This window comes from Erythrolamprus reginae, chromosome 7, assembly GCF_031021105.1.
Source record: "Erythrolamprus reginae isolate rEryReg1 chromosome 7, rEryReg1.hap1, whole genome shotgun sequence".
Classification (NCBI taxonomy): Eukaryota; Metazoa; Chordata; class Lepidosauria; order Squamata; family Dipsadidae; genus Erythrolamprus; species Erythrolamprus reginae.
This window is the reverse complement of record NC_091956.1, coordinates 25255348-25273851: the sequence shown is the minus strand read 5'-3', so window position 1 is coordinate 25273851 and position 18504 is coordinate 25255348. Positions and strand designations below refer to the sequence as shown.

Sequence of the window (18504 nt, the reverse complement as noted above, 5' to 3'; positions counted from 1 at the left end):
GGGCGGCCTCGGAGTCGGGGAGGGAGGGAAGGCAAGGAGGGAAGGAAGGAGAACGGGAGAAGCCTCGCTTAGGGGTCCATCCAGCGGCCTGCCAGGTTGGAGAAAAGCTCTTCCCCCACCCTCCAACTTTCACTCGATTCACCTGACCATAAGCCCTATGGTTAGGAAAATAACCCATTGTGGCATCTTCAAAGACTGGTTTTGAATATTTTTTTTGTCTTTCATCTATTTTATTTATTAATTTATTATTTATTTATTTATTTATTCATTCATTCATTTGTCAAACATGTACAAGATAGCAGGTATTGGTATACACCAGTGCTTCTCAATTATTTTCTATTACAGTATACCCCCCAGAAGAAAACATTCATCCCCCCCTCCACCAGGATGTTGCAATATTCGGCATGTTTTCGCTGAAAAGAACTCAACTTTGGCTTCATGCTGTCCGCCGCCAGCACGATATGTTCTATTATTATATCTTCTTTTCTATTCTTTCATAGATATATTTTACTATGAGTATCTCCTCTATAACCCTCATCATGTATTTTACTATGTGTGTATATATATACCCACTAAAACTTTCATTGTGTATTGGACAAAATAAATAAATAAATAAATAAAAAATAATTTTTTTTAGACACAGTAAACATGCAGCTCTTTCCTCGTCTCCCACCGTAGTCACAGTGAAGCCAAGCTTCCTCATATTTTCTCATCTTAGCTTTCAGGAGACTTACTGTTTGTCTCATTACCTCCGTCTCTCTCCTCCTTTCTTTTCATACCTGTTAAATATTTTTCCATGGTGTCACAGTAAACACAGTAAACATGTCAGTCTTTCATCGTCTCCCACCATAGTCACAGTGAAGCCAAGCACTATGTCCGCTCTGTCATATTTTCTCGTCTTAGCTTTCAGGAGACTTACATTTGTCTTGTTGTCTCTGTCTACTCTTCTCCTTTCTTTTCGTCCCTGTTAAATATTTTTCCATGGTGTTTGTTATCTGCACATCATATTTCCTGCTCTGCTGTGTGCTACTGTTTGGTGTAAAAAAAACCTCCCTATGGCAAAAAAAAGCATGTTCCCTGGGGTCACATGTCCTCCCTAACATCACTACATGTCGCCTCAGGGGGCCCGCCCCACTATTTGAGAAGCACTGGTATAAACATAAACATTACAGTGGTACCTCTACTTAAGAACGTCTCTACTTAAGAACTTTTCTAGATAAGAACTGGGTGTTCAAGAACGTCTCTACTTAAGAACCATTTTCTACTTAACCTGAGCCTGGAAAAATTTCCCAGGAAATTTGAGAGCGGCACGAAGGCCTGCCTGGCCAATTTCCTGCCATTCCCGCTTTAATCCCGACCATCTGGGCTGCCAGAGGAGCCTTTTGGTGGCGCTTAAAGAGGCTTTGGCAGTCTAGAGCAGTTTTTCAACCAGTGTGTCGCGGCACACTAGTGTGCCGTGAGACATGATCAGGTGTGCCATGGGGAAATTAAACATGGGTCTCCAAACTAAGGCCCGTGTGCCGGATACGGCCTGTGGAGGCCATTTATCTGGCCCGCCGCCAGCTGCCTCCATCCAAACATAAACATTCCCCTCACAATCCATCCAGCTATCAGCGACAGGAAGAGTGGAGGCACAGAGAACACTCACTGACCAATCACCTTCTAGGATTTATCCCGACCACTAGCAATGAACCAATAGCAGGCCGCCTCTCATCCAAACCCAGGAAGGTCCCTGCTTGGGCTGCCACGTACTTGTCATTGTGTGGCCACAGCAAGTAGTTGAAGCTGCTACTCCTCCCCATGGTCCCGATTTCTAATACTGGTCAGGACTGGAGGTAAACGTTTAACTATGTGGATAACATGTACCGTGTTGTTAGAGTGTCATTTTGATTGGTGGTGTGCCCCAGGATTTTGTAAATGTAAAAAATGTGCCGCGGCTCAAAAAAGGTTGAAAATCACTGGTCTAGAGTGAACAAAGCATTTTTCTTTCTCTGGGTTGTTGGAAAGGGAATAAACCTCTGCCAGCGCCCAGAGAAAAGAAACGCTCCCTTTGCCCAGGGCAGCCGAGGAGTCACCACAGCAAAGGAAAGGCTCTGGCTACAAAGCGAGCGAGCAAGAGGAGAGGGGAGCCCTTCAGCATGGGAAGGAAGAGGCAGCAGGTAGCAGCAGCAGCCGCCAGTGTATGGGAGGCAGCCTTGCGCCGGGTATATTGGAGGCGCATGCTCCTCCTTGCCACATCAGTCCCTCTTTTAAAAAAAAAGCCTTAAAGTTTTGGATTTTTTTTATTCCCCTCACCTCATCTTCTTCCTTCGGCAGTGACTGTCCTCCTCCTCTTCTTCCTCCACCTCTTCCCTCCCAAATTCCGAGCTTTTATTTCTTTCCTAATGCACACATTGTTTGCTTTTACATTGATTCCTATGGGAAAAATTGCTTCTACTTAAGAACATTTCTACTTGAGAACCTGGTCACGGAACGAATTAAGTTCTTAGAGGTACCACTGTACATTCATAAGTACATTTATAAATTTATATATTATAAATTACATTTACATATTTATAATAATACCTAAATTTACATATTTATAATACATAAATGTATATATTTATAAATTCATAAAGTACATATATGAATTCATAAGTAAATTCATAAGTACATTCAGAGAAAAGAGACGTGAACACTCCGCAAAGCCAGAGCTGCAAATGCTACGACAATGGTGCCCACACTTCTGTCCAACATGTGGCAAAACATTTCGTGCCCATGTAGGCCTTACCAGCCACCTGCGGATACATTGTGTACAGCCCACAACCTATTAGATGTCAAGGTCCTCTTCGAACATGATGGGCGAACGTCATCAGCTAAGTAGGTACAGATAAATTAGGACAATAGGATGGTAAGACAGGGATGGTAGGCACAATGGTGCACTTATGACTTCCTTACATTTGGGGTGAAAGTTGATTCCATACTTAAAGGCCTATGAAGATCATAGTACTAACCTACTAACCTACCCAGGAGTCATGGTCTTTCAAGACTGAAGATCAGAGAGCTAGGTAGGAATAGGCGGTCTTCCCTCTCAAAATGGCATGGCCTTAATTGAAATATTCCCTTAGCATCCTAAATTAGGTTGCAATATTCGCAAAGGGTCTTTCCACCCCCCACCCCCCATGTCTTCCGTTCCCTCTGGAGTTTAAACCATAAATCTGTCTATGGCAGGGGTTTCCAAATGTGGCAACTTTAAGACTTATGGATTTCAACTCCCAGAATTCCTCAGCCAGCTTTGAATACTTGCCTTTCTCACAACTGTGGTTGGCACCTTTTAAAGGGCACTACGTTCTCAAACTTCCTTTTATAATCACAGTCAGAAATATAACTCCACATTGTTTAGGGCTTGCACAATAGTTGTCATCCACATTAATAGATCAATGGAAAAGTACAAAGGTAATCAAGGTGTAAAACTCATTTTACTGATTCTGGCTGCCTTGCTTGTTGTCTTCTGTGTAAAGGCAAGGTCACATACCAAATCCATTATATTGTCTAACTCTGAAATCTTCAAAAACATTTTTTGAGAAGAGAGGCAGGGTCAATGGCCGCGACAACACGGAGCTGCCCTCGGTCTCTAGAGGGTAGCTCCAAATCCCCATCGTCTGGGGATCTTGGCTCTGATGAGCCGGACCCGATCCTCTCTGGAGGGGAGGTGAAGTAGGGGACTCTATCGGGGGCCTGGTAGGGGGTTGGCAACCCCCCACCAGGCAAACCGATCTGGTCTCGCACCGGCGGTGGTGCGAGGCTGGCCAGGCAGCCATGTCTGTGCCGGTACCAGCCACGGGAGACAACGCAACGCAGGTGATTGAAGAAGACTGGTAACATCTGGAAAGGGAATAAAAAGCAAGCATTGGCATGGTGAAGAAACTTTAAGCAGTGTGCTGGTGAGTTTGGAGTGCTAAGGAAGCTAATTGGATCTGTTCGAGAATTGGTTAAGATCAGGACTAGAAAAGCTGGAAATAGATCACAGCGGCTACTCATGAATAGGGGCATACAGCGAGAGCATGGATTAGCAAAAGTGCCTAATCAACGTTCTTCTTTGAAGAGCTTTAAAGGCTGTTAAAGATGGAGTTTGGATCAAATCAGATTTGGTGTTTATTTGGATTATGGTTTATTTTTGCTTTCCCTTTGAAATTGTCCCTTTTGCCTTTGCACGCTAACCAAAAAGGTTCATCACTGATCTAGGCTATACAAAGTCCAGAAACTAAAGTGAAATATTTATCAATGACTATTAGTGTGTCCATATTGAACTTATATTGCTGGGTCACCTATAAGGTCTTTTGAAGGGAAGCTTTTCCAAGGATATGGTCCAGCCTTCCATATTCCTTTATCTTAATGACAGCAATATTCAGGATTTTCACTGACCTGCAGAGAAATCAGCAATTTAGAGCAAAAAAATTTTTTCCCCTTAAATACTTTCCCATCAGCAGGATTTGGTCAGACAGGAATATTGACAGCCTCCAAAACAACCGAGGAAGAAAAGTGGAAGCCCTTTTGGCAGGCCTCACCTGGTATGTAACCTTGCCTTCACGCAGAACTTGCAATTTGCTTCAACAATCTTCCTTTCGCATGACTTCTGAAACAACAGACTTTGGTATAGACAATCATTTATCTGAACTGGCTTCCTGCTCAAGCAGAGGGTTGGACTAGAACAGGGTTCTCCAACCTTGGCAACTTTTAAGACTTGTGAACTTCAACTCCCAGCTGGCTGATGAGTCCTGGGAGTTAAAATTCCACAAGTCTTCAAGTTGCCAAGGTTGGAGAGCCCTGGGCTAGAAGACTTCCAAGGTTCCTTCCAAGTGTTATTATTCTATGTTCTGTGTTCTATCAAAGGAAGGAGTCTTCAAAGAATTGCTGGTAAACTCTCCCAGAGTTAATCCAATCAGCGGCTACTGCTAATGCGCTTAAACATGTCACTCCTTGAAAGATAAAAGGTGGCACAGAGACAAAACAGAGTATCAACAATGGAAATCTCTCTAACCATCAAATTGGTTTAAATCCAAGGACCTGAATCCACATTCACCTGTTTTGGCTGACTTTTGGAGAAAACCCAGTGATGGGATTCATCCAGTTCAGGCGAACCGATAGTTGCGACCTGCGAGTGGGCCTGTCCAGCCGCTCTGAGACTATGCCGTCTTATTTAGCCACTTTTTCTACCAGCCACATCTAAAGTGCGAGTAAAGGTGCACATACATTTTCGGTGCTGGATGAACCAGTTGTTAAATTATGTGAAGTCCACCTCTGAGAAAAACCATGTAAGAGACTTAAATGGTGGAACTTGTTACTACGACTGATGTCTTAAAAAAAAAAAAAAGCACAGATGTTGGTATATAATGAATACCAGAATTCACCTCCTCTGCAATCTAATAATATAGGTAATACACACTTGCCAAAAGTAAATTTTCTTGGTGCCATAAAAGAAGGCAGATATGTTGGAGCTATGAAAAAATATTTGTGCTGAACCTTTGAAATTTTGTCTGTTATATTAAGGCAACTTCACTCTATTTATTGAAAGTGCATCTGTATATGGCAATCAAATTGTTATTGTTCATTTACAATCAGATGTTTGGGTCATTTTCAACTTGGTCTTCAGTTGAAAAATTTTCATTGCATAAATATTTTTGACTCATATGATTTGGTTTTCATTATGTAGTTTTAGGACTAGCACGGAGAACAGTTTACAATATAGCTTGTATTTATGTCAAAATACTGAACATTCAAAAGGGTTTACAAAAGCGTTTAAGCACCATTGTAAATTATATGGAGCATTGTACTTATTTGATCTTGCTTTTTCATCAGGAAAGGTTTCCACCAATAAATTGTTAAAGAATCAAAGTAAGGAACCAGGGGGGATACCTTGGCTTACCTTTGAAATTAATATTTTTAAAAGGTGAATAGCAATATTGAATGTTTGCTGATAAAGTTTTTCTTTACTATCAGGAATATATTTCAGTGACTTAAAGTAAGGGTCTCCAACCTTGGCAACTTTAAGACTTTTGGACTTCAATTCCCAGAATTCCTGAACCAGCAAAGCAAAGTCCCTTAAAATTGCCAAGAATGGAGACCCTGGCTTAAATCATGGCTGATCAGAATGCCTGATTTTAAGAGGTAGATGCTAAGAATTTTCCAATTCCTAGTTTTTTGTAGATGACCAGGCTGAACCCGAGGGTGGGATCAAGTGCTTCATCAGCCTCAAGCCCCTTCCCACATACAACAGAGTTCAGTCCACCTTGAATTCTGTTGACTTGTTTCTACCACCAATTTGCCTTGATTGTTAGCAGTTCAGATTCTTGTAGAGAGCTTCACTTTTGCAATAAATCTTTATATTCATTTGAACTGCCTGGACTCCCGGTTTTCTGCATTTGACATTTTTTTAAAAAATATTCCGCTTCCGAAGTGGTTCTTCATATGCAGATTCACATAAATGAATTTCTTGTTGTGAAACCAATTGTTCAGGTCATGTTGGTTTTTTTGCTTTTGTGAAATATTGCATTTTATTAGAGATTTCAATAATTTCAGTGCACTCTGGAATTAATCTTCGCTATTAAATTAAAGTTTCAGGTTGGTCTTTGGTTTATACATATCTCAGGTTCAGGTTCTATAAAGATTAATACCTTCTTGTACAATTTATACAATTTTTGAAAAGTCAATTCAAGGAAAGGTAGGTAGTAACTTATTTTACATTTAGCCCTCATCCCTTCCTTGAATGTAGTTTCTATACAACCAAATGTTTGTAATCCTGCTGTCAAGAGAAATAGACATTAGCAAACATGTACAAGTAGTTCCTCAACTTACAACCACCATTGAGCCCAAAATTAAGAGGGACATTTGTTAAGCGAGTTTTGCCCCATTTTACGACCTTTCTTGCCATAGTTGTTGAATCACTACAGCTGACAAATTTGTAACCTGGTTGCTAAATAAACCTGGCTTGCCCATGGACTTTCGGAGAGGGGCGGCAAACAAATCTAATAAATTGAATTGAATTGAAATTGAATTGCTCGTCAGGTCCCAAAAAGGGATCGCATGATCTTGGGACACAGCAACAGTCGTAAGTTATGAACCAGTTGCCAAGCATCTGCATTTTGATCACATGATCGTGGGGTTCAGGGGAAGGTCCTAACTCTGAAAAACGGCCACAAGTCACTTGTTTCAACACTGTTACAACTTGGAATGGTCACTAATATACACTGTTGTAAGTCGAGGACTGCCTGTATTCCTCTTCCCCTGACCTCAGTGAGATCATTCCACTACATGAGAGGGTTTGAGATTGTATTCCATAGAAACAAATGAGAACTTCAGGCAGGCATCATCAGGAGGTATGATTTTTAGTATGCAACTTTTTGTGTACAGTTGATAAAACTGGGGTCTGGATCCGGCTTTTAAGGTGCTTAGCTCTGGCCCGCAGGGTCACCCTAGAAACAGCAAAGGACCAGCCCGAGGTACCTCTGCCAGTGAAAATGGAGCTCGAGAAGATTCGGCCAGTGAAAACAGCCTCCATTTTCATTGGCAGTGGGCGGCAGTGGGCCGTTGCAGCTGAAAATGGAGCTCAGGAGACTGGCAGAGTGCTTGGTCCACCAGACTCAAGCTGGCCATACCCACCCTGGCCCCCAAGGTCAAATTCAACCCTAATGTGGCTCTCAGTGAAATTGAGTTTGACACCCCTGCTTTAGTGGGTTGAGAATCTATTTTAGTCTGATCTGCGATCAATGCCTATATCAATGATGGCGAACCTTTTTTCCTCGGGTGCCAAAAGAGCATGGGTGCGTGCTATCATGCATGTGTGAGTGTGCCCACAGCCATAATTCAATGCCTGGGGAGGGCAAAAACAGCTTCCCACACCCTCCAGAGGCCCTCGGGAGGCCGAAAACGCCTGTTTTCTAACTTCTGGTGGGCCCAGTAGGCATGTGTTTTGCCTTCCACAGCCTCCAAAAGCTTTCCTGGAGCCGGGGAAGGGTAAAAATGCCCTCCCCCATCCCCCCTAAAAAAATGTCCTCTCAGAGCCTCTGTGCGAGCCAAAAATCAGCTGGCCAGCATACATATACATATGCACATTGGAGCTGAGCTAGGGCAACAGCTCGTGTGCCAGCAGATATGGCTCCGCATGCCACCTGTGGTTCGCCTTCACCGGCCTATATTCTTGGAGGAACAATAGAAATCACTGGATCCAGTTCCTGCACAAGGAAAGATACCTCTTTTCAAAAGTTATCCAAAGATTCTCATGCTGGCCTTACTTACTTCTCAGGTTAGGTCAGCCTCACTGTAACCCTGACACAAAATGCAGCCATGTGAGCTAATTGTACTCATTTTGTAAGATTACATAAACAGAATCTTGCAAGCCTGAAAGTATTTTTCGCTCTTTCTTCTCCTAACCCACTTGCAGAACAAACCAGGGTCTTTTCTGCCCCATCCTCATTCTTGTCTTGGGCTAAGTTGCCTTTTATCTGATCTTGGTTTTATCTCATTGTCCTGTCTCCAGGTCATTCCCACAGTAGGAAATATACAGTAGAAGATAGGTAATCTATTTTTTTTAAAAAAAATAGAGATTACACTTAATTGTTTTTATTAATAAGATCGGAGGACATTTAACTAGAAATATCTGATTGGTGAGACCAATTTCAAGGATTTTTTTCTTACTGGGAGAAAGTAGGCATAAAAAGTTATGTTAGAGTTTCATATGGGATACTGTGTTTCCCCGAAAATAAGCCCTCCCCTGAAAATACCATTTCCTCTGGTTAAGGTTGGGGGGACAGAGCTGAAAATCAGGTAAGAGGAGCCCTGTCAATGCGCCCCCAAATAATAAGACTTCCCTGCAAATAAGGCCAAGCGTTTATATCAGCGTTCAAATAGTTCCTCCTTTTTTAACATCAGCAAAGATCATGACAAAGGAGGCTTTAAAATGGACCTGGATGGACAGTTTGGCCTATAATTGTATGGCCTATTAAAAACAGTAATGATTTTTTGGGGGAAAGTTTTAAGAACAGGAGTGATGTAAAATGAGACCTTGTAAATTATCAATCAGTACTTAAAACTGTATGTCTGAATTCTTCTACCGAGACCATTGTTCCAGTTTATGTATATACTTTATTATAATAAGCTCTCACTACATTTAGGAATTGGCCGGTCGTTCTCTGTTGAATGACATTTTCTGTTCTTCTTGCCAGTGTCTATAAGGAGAACCGGAAAGTTTTCTTTTTCTTCAAAGGATATAAATCAATCTGCAACTATTCCTTGAAAACTGAAATTACTTTATTTAATAATATCATTAGTATCGTCTTCTTAGTGATATCAAGTACATTAGTAACAACACAATTCAAAAATTAATGCTATAAAATGACAGGTATTATTATGGAATATATACCCCAATCCAAAATTCCATGTACTTTTGGTTATACAGATGGCTTATTTATGCCCAAGAATGTTCCTGCTACTTTAATTCATGGATTTTCTTCAGTAATTAAAATTGTCTCCTTTAATAAAATAGCCACAAACATAGTCATGTTATGCCCAAAATAGCTCTGGAGTAAAATGTTCTAGTGCTTTGTGTAGATTGCTTGTTGAGGATAATATCAAGATGGTACAAAGCTCTGGTCAATTAAGGAATGTACTATACTGTATCTGACAACCTGTTACATATTGTGACAAATACTACAACATGATTAGTTTCCTTGCAATAAAGTTCATTCTTACCTAATTAGTTTTGTATTTTAAACTGCCACATTTTGTCTTTAAAAGCTGGAACTCAGGTGTGTCAATTCTTCAAACTTTACTTCAGAACTTTAAAGAAAGGAACAACATTCTAAATGACTCTAAGACAGACATGATATTAACATTATTTATACCACCATAATTTAATGTATGTAAATTTGTTTGATTTTAATATAAAACCCTTTTTAAAATGCAGATACACTTCATTTTAGAGATAACATTTAAAACACACCTTTTAATTAATGATGTAACCTTTTTGCTCAGGTTTAAAGGACATTATGAAATTAAACTTTGCATAATTTATTTATACATACATACACACATTTTATAAAATTACTGGTATGAAAACAACCTGAATAATAGATATAAAGTCATGATTAAAGGACTTTTCTTCTTCCATATTTATCTGCTTTTCAGTCAATAGCAACTACGGATTGTAGCTGATCTAACTGAAAATAAATAACCTTGAAAGAATAGATTACAATAACAAACCACGCTATAACTTCCAATTCAGACATTTAGGCTTAATCTGCAGGGCAAACCTATCAGAATTATTAAAAGCCAACCCAGCCTATGTGTAATAGCAGAATGACGGGAAGCTTGATTTACTCCCACACAGTTTCTTGTTGTTGTGTTAATGATTTAACATTTTAGAGGTAGAATTCATGTCAACGCTGACAGTGAGTCCAAACATGGAAACATCCCATTATTGTTCTGCTTTTAAAGTAACTGATTAATCCTTGAAGCCCACATTTCTAAGAAGAAAGAAAATGGAATGATTATATTAAACACGTGTCGATTAAGAATTAATAGGTTTTTTGAATATTGTGTTTTTCAGAGTGTATACTTTGTGCCTCAAGTTAGATCATATCAGATGATAACTATCTTCAAAATAGCCAAACACCCAGTAGGTGTTCATTATCTACCTGTTCTCATCTCTCCCACATTAAAAATGGTAACTATAAGATTCAGAACTTAACTTTCTAAAAGAACTTTGTCTCTGGGAAAAAACCCAAAATACAGATATAATCTCATATTTAATTTTGAAATATTATGTAAATTACCATATTTTTCAGACTATATGACACACCGGTGTATAGGTAAGGAAAGAGGTAAGGAAAAATATTTTTTGTCCTACCCAGCTCCCAAGAGCGCTCTGCAGGCCTCCCAAAGCCTCTGCGCACTCCATTTTTCGCAAAAACAGGCCAACTTTTCATCTGTTTTTGTGAAAAACGGGCATGCAGAGGGTTTGGGAGGCCTGCAGAGTACTCCTGGGGACTGCACGGAAGGCAAAATTGCCCCCGTTTTTGCCTTCCCTCAGCACCCAGGAACATTTTTCAGGCCTCCCAAGCCCTCTGCGCCCTGTTTTTGCAAAATATTGTCCCATTTTCTGCAAAAATGGAACATGGGCCGGGCAGGGCTTCTGTAGGCCAAAAATGGCTGTATTCAGTGTATAAGATGCACCAACATTTCCACCCTCTTTTAGAGGGGGAAAAGGTGCATCTTATGTTCCAAAACATACGGTAGCCATACATCTAAAAAATAAACAAAGGCCTAAGCTACTGATTAATTACTTACTTTTCTGTTCTCTCTGTTGTTACTGAGCCTGCCCTCTCCGGAGAACGCGATGGGGATCTCATAGTTGAGCTAAGCGGTGAAGAGGTGGGGTAAGAAGTGGTAGAGAAGCCAAGCCTTCGCATCTCTTGAATGGCCCGTTCCCTACCAAGTAGAAAATTACAACTGAAATCAAGTTGCACTTCCAAATATTTTCTCACGTAGAAAACAAGATGGTTCACTATTTTTCTACACAATAAATTGGAATCACTTTTTTTAAAAAAATTATTTGCTAGCTGTTAGAAAGAATTTTGCTTTTCTTGATGTTCAGTCAGAGTTTGCTCTCCAGTTTAACACTAGATCACGGATGTCAAATTCGCGGCATCACATGTCACGTGGCATTTCATGTTTTTCCCCTTCAAGGAGCTGGGGTGGGTGTGGCCTTTATGTGATGCATCTGGACAACCTTGCTCTAGATAATATAGGTAGTCCTCAATTTACAACCATTTGTTCAATGACATTTGAACTTACAACAGCTCTGAAACAAATGACAATTTTTCACACTTATGACAGTTGCAGTATCTCGATGCTCACATGATCAAAATTCGTATGCCTGGCAACTGGTTCATATTTATGACGGTTGCAGTGTCCCCAGGTCATGGGATCACCTTTTGAGACCTTCTGGCAGGCAAAGTCAAAGGGGAAGCCACAGTCACAGTTGTGTTGTTAATTTAACAACTGCAGTTATTCACTGAACAACTGTGTCAAGAAAGATTGTAAAATGAGACAAAGTGCATATAACAACTGTCTTGCTTAGCAATGGAAATTTGGGATTTAATTGTGATCATAAGTTGAGAAATACCTGTAGGTGGTGCAGAAATTAGTTGAAGAAAGTTTAATAAGGATAGATCTGATTTCCAGTCAACATTTTAAATTGAATAATAAAATTCAAAATACAAAGTACATAGAAAAGCAGTTGGGGGGGGGTGTGGAGAAAAGGAAAGAAGAAGTGAGGAAATATAAGAAAAAGAAGCATTGACTTCCGACTCTCTGTTACAATAACATAAGGCATTAATATCAAATCACAACGTTATGCTTTTTCATAATAATATGAACCAGCCATTTCTGTAAAGATCTATCAGTTTAATCGGTAAACCCAAAGTTAGATTTTTATTCTTTTCCACACGAAGCACGAAGTTTCCATAGGGAAACAAAAGTACTTATGTTCTTTTCTTTAATCAAAGCAGTCAATTTTGCCACTTCAGCCAACTCCATCAACTTCTAGCATAGATCTGATTTCAAAGTGAAGTGAATTTTTCTTCTTCTCCTGGCTAGGACAACAGGATCGGTATAAAGATGAAAGCAAAAAGCTGGTACACTTTACGTTTCCTATATTCATTGCTGGTCTGGGGGCAGTGGTGAAATGCTATCGGTACACCCCTGTTTGGTTGTACTAATAGCGGCAGCCACCAATGGTTCGGAGAATTGGTGCCAGCAATACCACGAGGCTACACCCACTCTCCCGGATGGCATTTGTATTTTACATTCTGCGCATGCGCAAAGCCTTCTGCACATGCACGGAAGGTAAAAAAGCATGCTTTAACGAAGGTGTGCGAGCTTCTGAATCAGTAGGGAAGGTAAGTAGATTTTACCCCTGGCTGGTGGACGTGCCTACATGTCTTAAATGTCCCTGTCTTTCTCCTTCCTAATGAACCTGAAAAATATTAAATGAAGGAGGAAGCAACAAGCATCATTACTTGCAGTAAATCTAAGAACGGATCCTCAGCAGATAGCACTAAAAGTGCCCTCCTACCAGCCTGTTAATCAGCTACCTGCAGAAACCAGCAAATTGCTGGTTTCCTGATGCAAATTTTTGCTGGCAAACTATTTGGTTACTGTGTGGAAGCCTTGTTCAATCTAAGCGACAAATGATTGATCGCAGTTTTGTTCCCATTTTAAGAGATTTTTTTTAAGCATAACAATTTCCATGGATGCTTAACTGAAAGGTCTTGCAGTCTATCCTGATAGACATTACTTTATTTTAAATGGTAATATTTAATATAACACATTTTGAATATGCCTCTTGTTTGCTTTTTATGTTGTAAACCACAATAACATGGAAGGAATGGTAAGAAATAGATTGTATAACTAAGAAACAGTATTGAAAATTAATTGTTAAGCCAGTTTTAATATTCATTGCAACACCAAATGGCACTCAGAACAGTTGCCTTTTTAATGAAGCTAATTCACATACCGTTCAAATTGCTCTGTTGTCAGCTGTCTTTTCACAATATCATAATCAGTCTGCAGCTGTACAAGTTTATTCCGCAGTATAGAAACATCTCTACTAAGACTTGTTCTAAAAATATTGTAAAACAAAGAGAAAAATATCTATTACAGATTCGCAGATGGCATTGTACACAAACTTTATAAATATCTGCAAATAGATAAACAGAGACCTAGAAATTAAGAAAATATACCCATATTTGTGCATACACATACAAAAAGTTCTTAAAATAAAGAAACCACCAATTTACTACAAAACAGACTACTTAAAATATGCATATTTGAGAATGCGTTCACCTGAAACTTAAACAATGCATCCATTTGACATATTGCTGACATAATTTATTTGGTATTGCAATCTTACTTGCATGTGAATAGGCAGTACTACATGCATTTGTAGTGACTATTGTAATAATCTAAAGCAGTGTTTTTTAAATTTGGCAACCAGAGGTTGTCTGGACTTCAACTCCAGAATTCCCAAGTCATCCTGACTAAAGAATCTGGGAGATGGAAGTCCACACATTATCAAGTTGCTAAGTTTCAAAAACACTGATCTCAATTGTTTTTCACTACTTCAGCTGAAGAATACAGATTGACATAGGTTGCTTTTAGCATATTATACTTTATAATATCACATAAAGGATACTATGCTAGGTAAGAATATAACCATACTTTCATGAAAAAAACATAAACCAAAGATGAATAATTTCATCTTTCAATGCAAATTACGCAAATTGCAATTCCAGGGGAAATATCTGAAGCCCATTGTTTCTTACAAAACCCTTTTCACATTACTAATTAGAAAACCTGGATTTAATTATGTAAAAAAATATTATATTTTTTTCAATAATGGAAACATTTTTGCCTTAAATTACAAACAGCTGAAAGAAAAATATTACAAAACTGGTCATTTTATACTTTTCAACATACAATTTACTCTCCGAGAGCGTTAACTTGTCTTTGAGCAATTGTATCTCTGAATCTTTTTCATGGGTTATCAAATGGTTCTGAAAATCTTTGTCTCTGCTGGTGGACAAGAGGGTTTCCAAGTTCTGTATTGTAAGTCGCTCACTTGACAGTTGCTTTTTTAACAGCTCTGTTTCTGCCCTTGCATCTTCAAATTCAGACATGATCTAGAGCATAAAAAGAATTTATTTAATAACCTCACAGTAACTAAGCAAGCCCGCAGTTCCTGTCCACCTCTCCATTAAGCCCTTCTACTCCACCTGCTTCTCTTCCCATCTCTCCCAGGAAGGCTTTTTAAGCCAAAGTGGCTTGAAGATGAATTTTTTTACCTTGGTTCAGACGTCCTCAAACTTGGCAACTTTAAGACTTATGGACTTCAACTCCCAGCATGCATTCTGGGAGAATTCTGGGAGTTCAAGTGGCCAAGTTTGGGGACCCATGCCTTAGATTATATCTATTTATTTTACTGTCAACATTTTACCTTACATAAAAAATGGAGATATATATATACATACATACGTATGCATTGGTTGCCGATTGGTTTCTGGATTCAATTCAAAGTGTTGGTAATGACCTACAAAGCCCTACATGGCATCGGGCCAGATTACTTGTGGGACCGCCTTCTGCCCTATGAATCCCAGCAACCGGTTAGGTTCCACAGAGTTGGCCTTCCCCAGGTCCTGTCAACCAGACAATGTCACTTGGCGGGGCCTAGGGGAAGAGCCTTCTCTGTGGGGGCCCCGGCCCTCTGGAATCAGCTCCGTCCAGAGATTCGTACTGCCCCCACCCTCCTCGCCTTCCGCAAGAGTCTTAAGACTTCTTTATGTCACCAGGCCTGGAGCAATTAGATCTAGAACCCCTGGCCAAAAATTGTGATGTATGGCTGCGACTTGAATTTGTTTGATTGATTTTTAATATATTGGGGGTTTTAGGTCACATAGTTTTTAATTAATTAGATTTGTCTCTGTATTCATTGTTTTATATTGTATTGACCCGAGTATAAGCCGAGGTTAAAAAATGCAGTGGCTACTGGTAACTTATAAAAATGGAAACCAATAAAATTACTTTGAGACATCAGTAGATTAAATGTTTTAGAATATTTATTTTAAAGAAAACCAGTAAACTAGCTCTGTAAATTTAAAAGAGGGTAAACAAAAGCAATCTGGTAATAACAATAAATTAAAAAGTAAAAAAAGTAGCTCAATCAGCAACCAAGTTAAAACCTATTTCTAACCCTAACCCAGGGGTCTTCAAACTTGACAGTTTTAAGACTAGTGGACTTCAACTCCCAGAATTCCTGCACCAGCCATGCTACCTCAGGAATGGGAGTTGAAGTCTGCAAGCCTCAATCTTGCCAAGTTTGAAGACTCTTGCACTTCCAACCCTAACCCAGGGGTCTTTAAACTTGACAGTTTTAAGACTAGTGGACCTCAACTCCCAGAATTCCTGCACCAGCCATGCTACCTCAGGAGTGGGAGTTGAAGTCTGCAAGCCTTAATCTTGCCAGGTTTGAAGACCCTTGCACTTCTAACCCTAACCCAGGGGTCTTTAAACTTGACGGTTTTAAGACTAGTGGACTTCAACTCCCAGAATTCCTGCACATGGGGACTGGGCTTTGGAGGTCGCACTTTTCCACCCTCTGCGGCTCCAACTTCCAATTAGGAAAGAAGGGCGGCGGTGTCCTTGTAGCGGGCAGGAGAACGCGCGCGAGAGAGAAACCAGCCTTCTCCGGTCGCGCGAAGGAAGAGTAGTTGGTCCTGAATTCACGTGAATGCTGCAACGGGGCAGCTCTGTCCGGCTAGCTTACTGCTCCTCCTGCTGGAGCTCCCAATGCCCACCAGAGAAGGCTTGTTTCTCTCTCTCTCTTGCTCTCTTGCCCGCGGGGAGAAAGTCCTGACACTGCGCCTCCCTGTCCTTGTAGCTGGCAGGTGAGCAAGTGAGCAAGTGAGAGAGGCGAGCCGTGGTGTCCTTGTAGCGGGCAGGAGAGCGCACGCGAGAGAGAAACAAGCCTTTTCCGTCCGCCCGAAGGAAGAGGAGTTGGTCCCGAATTAATTTGCGCGCTGCAGCGGGGCAGCTCTGCCCGGCCAGCCTACTGCTCCTCCCGCCGGAGCTCCCAATGCCCACCAGAGAAGGCTCATTTCTCTCTCTTGCTCGCTCTCCTGCCTGCTAAAAGGACATCACGGCTCGTCTCTCTCGCTTGCTCACCTGCTCTCTTGCCACGTTGGGAGCTCCAGGGGGAGGAGCAGTAACCTGGCGGGGCAGAGCTGCCCTGCTGCAGCGCACACGAGGATTCAGGACCAACTCCTCTTCCTTCTTCCTGGTGGCATCTCTGCAAGGATGGTCTCAAGTGTCCCCCTCCTCAAGCGTCCCCCCCTCCCGAAGACAACCCTTTCTCTCCCCCCCCCTCGCCCTGCCGGCATTTCTGTCAACCTCTCACCCCGGCTCCAGTTCTTCAAGCAGCTCCATTTTTGAAGCAGCGGTGGATGCCTCCTTCTGTCTTCTGCCCCCCCCCCCTCACCGGCTTCCCATCGCCTTTTCCCCCCATCTCTTTTCTGAACTGTTGAATTTGCCTTAAAGGCGCCTCCTCGGCGCTGGCATCGTTCCTCCACACCACCCTTCTTTCCTAATTGAAAGTTGGAGCCGCGGAGGGTGGAAAAGCGCGACCTCTGCAGCCCAGTCCCTGTGTCCAGCTGTCAGAGATGGCACTACTAGGCACTACGTATTTACACAGACAGTGATGCCCTCCCAAAGGTGCCCCCGAAGCCAGGAAGAGGCAGCACCTGCCATAGCTCCCTCACCCACCCGAGCCATCAATGCCTGCCGGGCTCCCGCGGGGCGCCCTCTTGTGGTGACTTGTCAGTGACCTGAGTATAAGCCGAGGTCAGGTTTTTCAGCCCATTTTTTGGTCTGAAAAACTCGGCTTATACTCGAGTATATACGGTAATAATAATAATACACACACACACACACACAGAGAGAGAGAGAGAGAGAGAGAGAGAGAGATAGGGTATACATGCTGTAAGAACAACATTTTTCTCTTTTACCCTTTCAAATTCCAGAGATTTGGATGTTAATTGACGTGAGAGATTATCTTTGCTAGATTCCAGTTTGATACATAAATCTCTAACAGAAGACACGTCGTGATTTATTGAAGATTTTACATCTTTTTCATGTCTGAGAAGGTCTTCCAGCTTGGCCATTTTTTTTGCCATCGAAGAAATTTGTGACTCATACGCTTGATGTGCAATCATGTGCTATGTGAAAGACAAAAGCAGCTCTTTTTACAAGCACAGATGAGATGCTCCTATTACATTTTTCTATTTGCACTCAGTTACTCTAAACCAACAAACAAAAAAATCCCCATATCAACTTGAAGTATTTTTTTTCTTTCAAAATACATTTACAATCATTTGCAAGACTTAAAAACTACTGGGCAAGAGCAGGCATAAATCTGAATTTTCCCCTTGAGACCATAGAGATGATTAATGACATCTGCTCCTTGTACAAATTTCCAATTAATGTCAAGATATTTGATTAAGAAAAGCATATTAAAATGGTCTGGGAAGCTATAATTTTATAATTACCTCTTGAATTTCTTTTTCCAACAAATCTACTCTTTCTCTCAGGTGTCTTCGTTCAGTATCAACTGAGAGGAGCTCTAATCGTGCAGAGCTGTTTTGTCCCTCAGCGTGATGGGCCTTTACTTCCCAATCTTCAGCTTGGCTGTGAAGCATCCGGAACTTCTCCAATAATTCTTTATTTTCTCTTTCCTGGTATTAAGAGAAAATATATCCACTGATCAATAAATCACCAAAACAAATGTCTCAGCTACTATTTGGCCTCTCTTCAGTTTAGAAATACAGTGATACCTTGTCTTACAAACTTAATTGGTTCCGGGATGAGGTTCTTAAGGTGAAAAGTTTGTAAGACGAAACAATGTTTCCCATAGGAATC

The 18504-nt window shown here is 40.9% G+C and overlaps 1 protein-coding gene across 6 annotated transcripts in view; it reads right to left on the bottom strand.

Moving 5' to 3' along the window:
• Positions 1-9100: 9100 nt before the first annotated feature.
• The window catches only part of CEP135 (centrosomal protein 135), a 58058-nt gene continuing 48654 nt past the window's right edge, over positions 9101-18504 (bottom strand). For 2 of the 6 annotated variants that reach the window (XM_070757230.1, XM_070757229.1), the window contains exons 21-26: positions 18135-18320; positions 17595-17804; positions 14515-14717; positions 13553-13657; positions 11323-11463; positions 9268-10499 (exon numbers count right to left, since the gene is read on the bottom strand). In XM_070757230.1, coding sequence (XP_070613331.1) covers positions 10478-10499; positions 11323-11463; positions 13553-13657; positions 14515-14717; positions 17595-17804; positions 18135-18320 — 867 coding nt within the window. In that variant the 3' untranslated portion in view covers positions 9268-10477. Of the gene's footprint in view, positions 9204-9267; positions 10500-11322; positions 11464-13552; positions 13658-14514; positions 14718-17594; positions 17805-18134; positions 18321-18504 lie in introns of those variants that run through there. The other 4 variants (XM_070757228.1, XM_070757231.1, XR_011559582.1 and 1 more) reach the window with 3 other exon arrangements.